Raw genomic sequence first — 9,509 nt, 5'->3', positions numbered from 1 at the left:
GTATTGGGCTCTATTCCCACCAGGAAGATTTGTCCTCTATTTGTCCTAATGCCCATTGTTACTAGGAAGGAAAGGGATGGGAAATCCAAAATATTGAGCTGTCACCAGAACAGGAATAGAGGGTAAATCTTCTAAGAGGAAATTTCTCTTACCTAGAGAGATTTCCTCTCACTTCCTCGGCCTTAGATATGTTTTAAAGTCATGATAACATTTCTGACCTCTAACTCTAAATTTGAACCTCAGCTTAATTAACCAACCTTAGATCCCAACCTAACCTCTAACCAGAGATGTATAGTAACTAAGTAGAACTACTTCACTACTGTACTTAAGTACGGAAATGCGGTATCTGTACTTTCCTAGAGTAGAATTTTTTTCTCCTACTTCCACTTTTACTTCGCTACATTTTTTCGATGATTTCAATACTTCTACTATTTTTTTTTTGTGCTGCATAGTTACTCGTTACTATTATAAAAATTACCACTGCCAGAACAGTAGATGGCAGCTTTCATGAAGCTCAAAAAAATATGCATAATGTCATGTGTACTTTTGACTTTTTTTGACTTCTTTCTTTAATAACTTTAACTTTAATACACTTTTGACTTCTTTCTTTCAGTACTTGAGTAGCAATTTTTTTTTAAAAAATACTGGTACTTTTACTTTCAGTACTTGAGTAGCAAAATAAAAAAAAAAAAACTACTTGCAATACTTAAGTACAAAAAATGTTGAATACTTTAGTACTTCTACTCAAGTCACTTTTTGATTGAGCACTTGTACTTTTACTCAAGTATGGGTTTCGAGTACTTTATACAACTCTGCCTCTAACCCTAACTCTGAAAGACTAAATTCCAACCAGGACTTCCCCCTAACCCCTAAACCTATCCCTCAACCATGCCTCTAATCCTAACACTAGACTGACTTTAACCCCTTCAGCTCATGTATCTGTACACCCCTTTGGATCAGAGAAATGTTTACACTTCTACTATGGGCCTGTTTATTTGGTGGTAACTGTGCCGTTACTTAAAGCTGAACTCCAGGAATATATGCCCACAAAAGACTCACTGTGGACCAGCTTGGTTTACTCTGATGCTCCACATGTTATAATTGTCTAGCAGGGCAGCCATCAGGGGGGGACAGCCCATACACATGTAGGGGGCCCGGGCATTCCAAGGGGCCCAGGCCCCAACCAACGACACCGAGTTGTTGCTGCTGTAGTAACTAGCAGTTGCTAAAGCAGGGCAGCTGCAGAGTAAGCCGATGCAGCTGAAGGGATGTCTCTTTGCTGGATTGCGCTGTCTCTTTACTGGATTGGGATGTCTCTTTGCTGAATATATGAGGCTGTCTCTTTACTGGATTGGGATGTCTTTTTGCTGAATATATGGGGATGTCTCTTTGCTGGCTTGGATTTATTTTCATTTATTAAGTTGTAAGAGAGTGTTAAAATAGAAGTGGGTGCACTGAAGGACCCGGTTGGATGGCCAGTGGGTGGATTCTGTGGGACGGCCAGAGGGCGGGCCCTGCGAAATGTTGGTGGTCAGGCCCGGAGGGGCCCAGGCCTAAAGCTGTGTAAGGGGCCCCAAAATTTCTGATGGCGGCCCTGTTGTCTAGTAACTGGGAATGCTGCAATCATGCACTGTGGTAGCATGGACTTCATTCAGTAAGCTGTGTGTGTCACCTTCCAGAGAGGCTGCAAGTGAAGGAACTTCCCCTGCCTGAAAGAAACAAGCCTTGGTTCTCCCATCCCTCCCGTAACTAGTCAATAAATACTGGATAATCTCTTATTGGGCAATGTGGAGAGGAGGGGTGGATGAAGTCACAATCTCTACCCTAATTCTAACCCTTCAAGTTAAATTTACACTGATCAGCCATAACATTCCGAAAACTGTCTTGAACCGTCTGCACCCATCAAAACTGATGAGATAAAAATGACTATGAGCTCTTGGAACTCCACCCAATCTCTTTAATATCCTTTCATATTATTTCTTGTGTACCACACCTGACTCCATAAGGCCAGAATTTTCATATATATAATGGTGGAATATCTTTGCAGACCTTGGCTCAGTGACGGTGGTCCAGCATCCGCCAGTTGTTCTTTTGTCCATGGGTGAGAGAGCTCAGATGTTCTGTAATATCAGCGGTGATGAGGAGGTGGAGATGCTCCACTCATACTGGAAACTAAGGAGGTCTCAGGAGGTCATATTGGAGAACACACCCAGGATCACCATCACGCCTCGTTCTCTGGTCATCTTTCCCGTCACCCCCAGAGACAACGGACTCTACATCTGCTCATACCGGGACGTCTCTCTGGAATCCTACAAGGGGAATGGAACACATCTTATGATCACAGGTAAAAAGCTGTAGAGAAGGGTGTCTTTGGTGAAGAAGGATTTGGAGATTGCAAGCAACATTAGAAACAACCATGCCAAAAACAGACAAAAATCCTGAAATTTAAGGGGTCTATATAGAAAACGAAAACTGGATGACTGTCAGAAGCATTTACGCAACCTGGACTAAATTTAACCATGTTTTCGTAATAGATTAATTCCTATGATTGTCACCTCTATCTAGTGGCCAAAATGCAGTATAGTTTCTCATTGAGGGATTTCATTGATCTATACCACATTTTGGACACTAGATAGTGCAGGAAGTATCCTGGGACACCTCATCTAGCCTGCATGAATGCTTCAAGTTCTGATATTTGTCAAACTAAGGTTTTATATATACACAGTCTACTGTCCCCTGAACAGTCACTCCATAATATTATTATACATTTATATAGCTCTGACATATACCGCAGTGCTGTACAGAGATCACTGAGCAGTCACATCAGTCTCTGTACCAGAGGAGCTTACACTCTAATGTCCCCCCACAGTCACATCAGTCTCTGTACCAGAGGAGCTTACACTCTAATGTCCCCTCTCCACAGTCACATCAGTCTCTGTACCAGAGGAGCTTACACTCTAATGTCCCCTCCCCCACAGTCACCTCAGTCTCTGTACCAGAGGAGCTTACACTCTAATGTCCCCCCACAGTCACACACTATTATTATTATACATTTATATAGCTCTGACATATACCGCAGCGCTGTACAGAGATCACTGAGCCAGTCACATCAGTCTCTGTACCAGAGGAGCTTACACTCTAATGTCCCCTCCCCCACAGTCACACACTATTATTATTATACATTTATATAGCTCTGACATATACCGCAGCGCTGTACAGAGATCACTGAGCCAGTCACATCAGTCTCTGTACCAGAGGGGCTTACACTCTAATGTCCCCCCACAGTCACATCAGTCTCTGTACCAGAGGGGCTTACACTCTAATGTCCCCCCACAGTCACATCAGTCTCTGTACCAGAGGGGCTTACACTCTGATGTCCTCTCACAGCCAGTCTCTGAGCCATATTGTGAACTCTTAGGCTTCTATTTGTGGTCGGCATTGCCAGTTTTTTTCTAAGTTTTTTGAATTTTACATTTATCTTTTTTCTTCCCAATTATTTGTTTTAATTTCCAGCCACCCCGGTAGTGACCCTGACAGAGGACACTGAGAATCATCTTCTGATCTGCCAGGCGGAGGGGTTTTATCCTCCAGATCTGAACATGTTCTGGAGCATCCCTTTGGTTGAAGAACAGACCCATGAGAACCTTACAGAGAATGAGGATGGAACCTTCACCAAGGTGTCCGTACTGAACCTGACCAAGGAGACCGAAGGAGAGAACGTGGCCTGTCACCTGGGTCACAGCACACTACATACCGTCCTTTACCGATATGGTGAGCAGGGTGTTACAGGGGCTGAACTTTTACATAAATTGTCTGTTAGCGAAGATGAAACATAGACAGAAATTTCCAATTCTTCAGATTATATGCAACTCAAGTTTAAGTCTACTAGCCCATTGACTCCACCATGTTCTCATCAATGATGGTGAGATTATTATTATTATTATGGATTTCTATAGCGCCAGCAATTTACGCAGCGCTTTACAATATTAGAGGGAGACAGAACATATACAGTACAATACAATAAAATACAAGAGGATTTAGAGGGCCCTGCTCAGAAGAAATAGAAAACAAGGAGGTTGATAAAGGCGCTACCTATCGACAATGAAGTGCTAAAAACGAATGGTGTACCAGACCAATAGTGAAACCAGAAATTGTGTAGCTTTAAAAATAAAGTGCCCAAGTGACAAAACAAAAATTGTCTAATTATAAATATAAAGTGCACAAGTGATGAAATGGTCCCACTCCACTGGGGAAGGTACTCAATTCTTGTCCTAGACCAGACAATGTACCATAAATAAATGAAGTGCTAAGTGCAATAAATAAATAAAGGAAAACGGTGATAAATTTTATTCCAAAACAGAAATAATGTACAGTGCAGGTTCAAGTGAGGCTATGGTGCTCACCGTATTCCCAAAGTATACAATTGATGTATAAAGGTGAAGATAAATAAATAAATACTTCTTCCTGAAAGTGCTGAGTGCAAGATAGTGAGTCCCCGTTCACACTGGGGCGACCTGTCAGGTCGCCGTAGGTCGCCTTCCATAGAGAAGCTGCGGACCCGTTCTAATAGGAGCGACACAAGTCGCTCCGACTTAGAAAAAGGGTCTGGAGCTTCTTTGGGGCGACCCGGAGCGACCTGCATAGACTTCAATGTTATGAAGTCCGTGCCGGCCGTTCCGAGGTCGCGGTGCGAGCAGCGCGCCGCGACCTGTGAGGTCGCCCCGGGAAGTCCAATCGCCCCAGTGTGAACGGGGCATGAAGGAACTTTGTTGAAATTAATAGAAACAAAGTTCCAATAAGAATGGAAAAAAGTGCGTACACCAGTGTAGCCACTAGGTGTCGCAACTTATATACGACCTGTTTGCTTGGTTTGGCAATATAGCAAAGCTGGAAAGAATATTCGGGGTTCCCACCAGTCCAGATGAGCAAAGGGCAGGTTCTCTATGTGCTCAAGTGAAAAAAGGAAACCCCATGAAGTAAGGTATAAATGCAGTCAATAGAACAAGGATACGTAATAACTCACAGTATCGGCTGCTATAGATCAGCGTGCTAGCTGGGAAGCTTCCGCGTTCCACGGCCCGGGCTCCAAAAACCGGATGTGACGTATGACGTATTATACTCCACCCTACGCGTTTCGTCAGAGGACGTCTCCTGGCGCGGCCTCAGAAGAGCTTACAATCTAATGGGGGTGGGGCAGGTGTTACAAGAGGTAAGAGTAGGGAATGAGCTGATGGAAGATTAGTTGGCGGTGTGATAGGCTTCCCTGAAGAGATGAGTTTTCAGGGATCGCCTGAAGGCAGCTAGAGTAGGGGATAGCCGGACGGGTTAAGGTAGAGCGTTCCAGAGGATGGGAGAGGCCCTGGAGAAATCCTGGAGACGAGCATGGGAGGAGGAGACAAGGGAGCTGGAGAGTAGGAGGTCTTGAGAGGAGCGGAGAGGACGATTTGGGTGATATTTGGAGACAAGATTGGTGATGTAGCTCGGGGCAGAGTTGTGAATGGCTTTGTATGTTGTGGTTAGTATTTTGAATTTGATTTGCTGGGCAATCAAGAGCCACTGTGGGGATTGGCAGCAGAGCCGGTACAAGGGGGGGGGCGGAAGGGGCGGGTGCCCTGGGCGGCACCATTTAGTAGAGGAAGGGGGGTGCAGTGCAGCACAGGTGAAGTGTGTGTGACTACTAACACACCGGGCAGGCAGGTGAGCGGCCGCTAATAGCTGTAACGAAGTGAGACCTTCACTTCCCTGTCAGGCGGGTATCTCCACTGACAGGGAAGTGAAGGGCTCACTTCGTTACAGGCAGCCATTAGCGGCCACTCACCCGCCCGCCTGGTGTGTTAGTTCATACCAGGGGCGGACTGACCCATCTGACTGAGTGCCCGGGACCAGTGGGGGGCCCCATGAGAGGCTCCTGGGGATGAAGTCAGTGCCGGATCAACGTCCGGCATTGTGCTTCACTCAGTGAAGATTCCTGTCAGGCTGCCTTCAGTTCTCCGAATTCCCTGCCCGCCTCCTCTCTCCCCGCCCACCTCGATGACCCTCTTGCTTGCTAGGACCAGCACAGCTTGGTCGGCTTGGCATGGCACTACTCCCGGTTTTTAACATTGGCGTCTATAGGAAATCTTGGTCAACTTGACATAGCACTGCTGCCGGTTTTTAACATTGGCGTCTATGGGAAATCTCAGTCAGCTTGACATGGCACTGCTCCCTGTCTAACATTGGCGTCTATGGGAAATCTTGGACAGCTTGGCATGGCACTGCTCCCTGTCTAACATTGGCATCTATGGGAAATCTTGGACAGCTTGGCATGGCACTGCTCCCTGTCTAACATTGGCATCTATAGGAAATCTTGGTCAGCTTGACATGGCATTGCTCCTTGTTTTTAACATTGGCATCTATGGTTTTGAAATGACACTGACTTTTTCTTTATACCCTGGGCGCGGGGGGTTCGCAGTTTGCCATCTTCACCCTGGGCACCAGATGACCTTGTCCCGGCACTGATTGGCAGAGAGGGGAGGCAGACGCTGAGCGGTTTGTGGCAGCACAGCATTGACAACCTTTGAGTCATACGAAGATCTCTTCTTTATCTTCTGTGTGCTGTACAGTAGCCATGTGGTCAAGATGTCCCCCCTTATCTCTCTATATTGTCTATTTCCCTCACAGATCCCTCATCCATCCTGTATGTGCGGCTCATTCCTGTCCGCGTGGCTCTGGTCATGATAGTAATATTGAGCCTGGTGTCTTTCCAAATTTATCATCACCGAAAAGGGAAGGTAAGTCTCCCGCTCTTTTAGATGTCTCTCAAATTCATACATTTTCTAATAAGACAAACGTTTTTTTCTAGGAATCAAATTGATTGAGATGCTGGACCAAGGATCCAGGAGTTTGGGGAAATGCTGGGAGAAATAATGGACTTTAAAAGGCACCTACCATCAAATGTTAACAATTTATTAATCTGCATTAAAATGTTTCCACATAATACAAAAAGGACAGGGCTTTTTTTCAGCGGGAATACGGGGGAACGCAGTTCCGGCACCTCCAGAACTGACTGTATGTAATGGTAAGGGGTGCTGGGGTGTGCTACAGGGTCTATTGATTCTTGCTGTGAGGGGATCTACTCTAACTGGAGGGGATATATTTTAGCAAGGGGGTCTATTGTTGCTGGTGGGGGATCTATTGTTGCTGGGGATGGGTTCTATGTTGCTGGGGGGGTCAGTTTTTGCTGGGAGAGATCTACTGTTGAGGGAGGGGTCGATTGATGCTAGCTGTAGGGAGATCTGTTGTTGCTGCCGGAGTCTATTGTTCCTGGGGGGGGGGGGGGTATTTGTGGTCCATTGTTAGGAGGATCTATTGTTGCTGGCTGCAGGGGATCTATTTTACTACCTTTCTTGTTATCACTCCCAAATTATGTACAAATTACTTAGCACCACACAATTATATTTGGTTCTGTATTGTCTAAAAGGGCAGTATTGGGAGGTGGGTAGGGGATGGAATCAAGGATTGGTGCTCGGAGGTGGGTTGGGGGTGGAACCAAGGAATAGTGCTCAGAGGTGGGACCAAGGAATGGTGCTCGGTGGTGGGTAGGGCCAGAGAAAAGGAGTACCTCGGAAAGAGGAGAGTTCCTGCACCTATTGTCTGAGAAAAAAAGCCCTGAAAAAGGAAATTAGTAGAATGAAGAAAAAAACCAAAGCCTAAAATTATTTTGGACGACATGTGGCGCCCCTAGAGGATAAGGTAATGTAGATGATGCTAGTAATACAAATCTCAATACATCCACATGTGTAAATCCTCAAAATTGGGGGTACACAGTCCTCATGTGTGTCTTTTAGAGTTTCTGGTCATATATTCCGCTCAACATGTTTCGTGACCATGAAGATGCTTCTTCAGGAGCTTTGATAAGTCAATTCAAATAAAAACATACATTTATTAAGCACATAATGACCGCCCGCCGCAGTTTTACTGCGGCAGGCAGCCGCTCCTGGGCAAAGTGACGTAGTACTATGTCGCTCGCTCAGGAGGCTGTAGGGGGCGAGCGCCCGCCCCCGCTCGTTAGCTATCAGACACTCACACACATTGTGAATACCACAACCACAGCGCTCACCCCCATGGCCAGGCTGGGATCCCCTAGCGCGGCCACAATTAACTCATATTATCAGGATGTAGGGACACACAGAGTAACTAAGGAAGCTGTAAAAATATTACAGTGAGGGAAAAAAAGTATTTGAACCCTGCTGATTTTGTACGTTTGCCCACTGACAAAGAAATGATCAGTCTATAATTTTATTGGTCGGTTTATTTAAACAGTGAGAGACAGAATAACAACATAAATATCCAGAAAAATTACATAGTTACATAGTTACATAGTAGGTGAGGTTGAATAAAGACAATAGTCCATCCAGTTCAACCTGTGTAGGTGTGTGTGGCTGTAATCATCTCACATACCCCTGAATGTTCTGATCCTTGAGATGTACGTCTAAGAGTCTTTTGAAAGCCACCATACTTCCCGCAGAAACCACTTCTTGTGGTAGAGAATTCCACAATCTTGTAGCCCTAACAGTAAAGAACCCGCCTCGTTGACTGAGGTTAAAACGCTTCTCCTCTAATCGCATTGTATGCCCTCGAGTCCTCATGCAATCCCTTCGACTGAATAGCTTTTTTTCTATGCCAAGATCACCATTGAGATATTTATAAATTGCTATCATGTCCCCTCTCAGGCGTCTCTTCTCCAGGGAGAATAAATCAAGTGATTGCAGGCGCTCTTCATAATAAGGTCCTCCAATCCCCTAATTGGTTTAGTTGCCCTTCTCTGGACCCTCTCCAGCTCCAACACATCCCTCCTGAGGACTGGCGACCAGAACTGGACAGAATACTCCAGATGTGGTCGGACCAGAGTTTTATAAAGTGGAAGGATTATAGCCTGTATACAGTATGTATATGTATTTAAGAAAAGTTATAAATTGATTTGCATGACTTAGTACTTGGTGGCAAAACCCTTGTTGGCAATCACAGAGGTCAGACGTTTCTTGTAGTTGGCCACCAGGTTTGCACACATCTCAGGAGGGATTTTGTCCCACTCCTCTTTGCAGATCCTCTCCAAGTCATTAAGGTTTTAAAGGCTGACATTTTGTAACTTGAACCTTCAGCTCCCTCCACATATTTTCTATGGGATTAAGGTCTGGAGACTGGCTAGGCCACTCCAAGACCTTCATGTGCTTCTTCTTGAGCCACTCCTTTGTGGCCTTGGCCCTATGTTTTGGGTCATTGTCATGCTGGAATACCCATCCACGACCCATTTTCAGTGCCCTGGCTGAGGAAAGGAGGTTCTCACCCAAGATTTGATGGTACATGGCCCCGTCTATGGTCCCTTTCATGCGGTGAAGTTATCCTGTCCCCTTAGCAGAAATACACCCCCAAAGCATAATGTTTCCACCTGCATGTTTGAGGGCAGGGGATGGTGTTCTTGGGGTCATAGTTAGCATTCCTCCTCCTCCCAACACAGCGAGTCGAGTTGA

General features: G+C 45.5%; 1 protein-coding gene across 1 annotated transcript; it reads left to right on the top strand.

Moving 5' to 3' along the window:
- Nucleotides 1–2,115: 2,115 nt before the first annotated feature.
- Nucleotides 2,116–6,853, top strand: LOC309547912 (major histocompatibility complex class I-related gene protein-like; the record flags this gene model as incomplete). Its single annotated transcript, XM_082247912.1, has 4 exons — nucleotides 2,116–2,344; nucleotides 3,514–3,771; nucleotides 6,661–6,770; nucleotides 6,842–6,853. The coding sequence occupies 4 exons, from the start codon at nucleotides 2,116–2,118 to the stop codon at nucleotides 6,851–6,853; spliced, it is 609 nt and encodes a 202-aa protein (XP_082104038.1).
- Nucleotides 6,854–9,509: the final 2,656 nt, after the last annotated feature.

This window comes from Pelophylax lessonae (assembly GCF_965119305.1).
Source record: "Pelophylax lessonae genome assembly, chromosome: 2".
NCBI lineage: Eukaryota > Metazoa > Chordata > Amphibia > Anura > Ranidae > Pelophylax > Pelophylax lessonae.
This window is presented reverse-complemented; position numbering and strand designations above follow the sequence as displayed.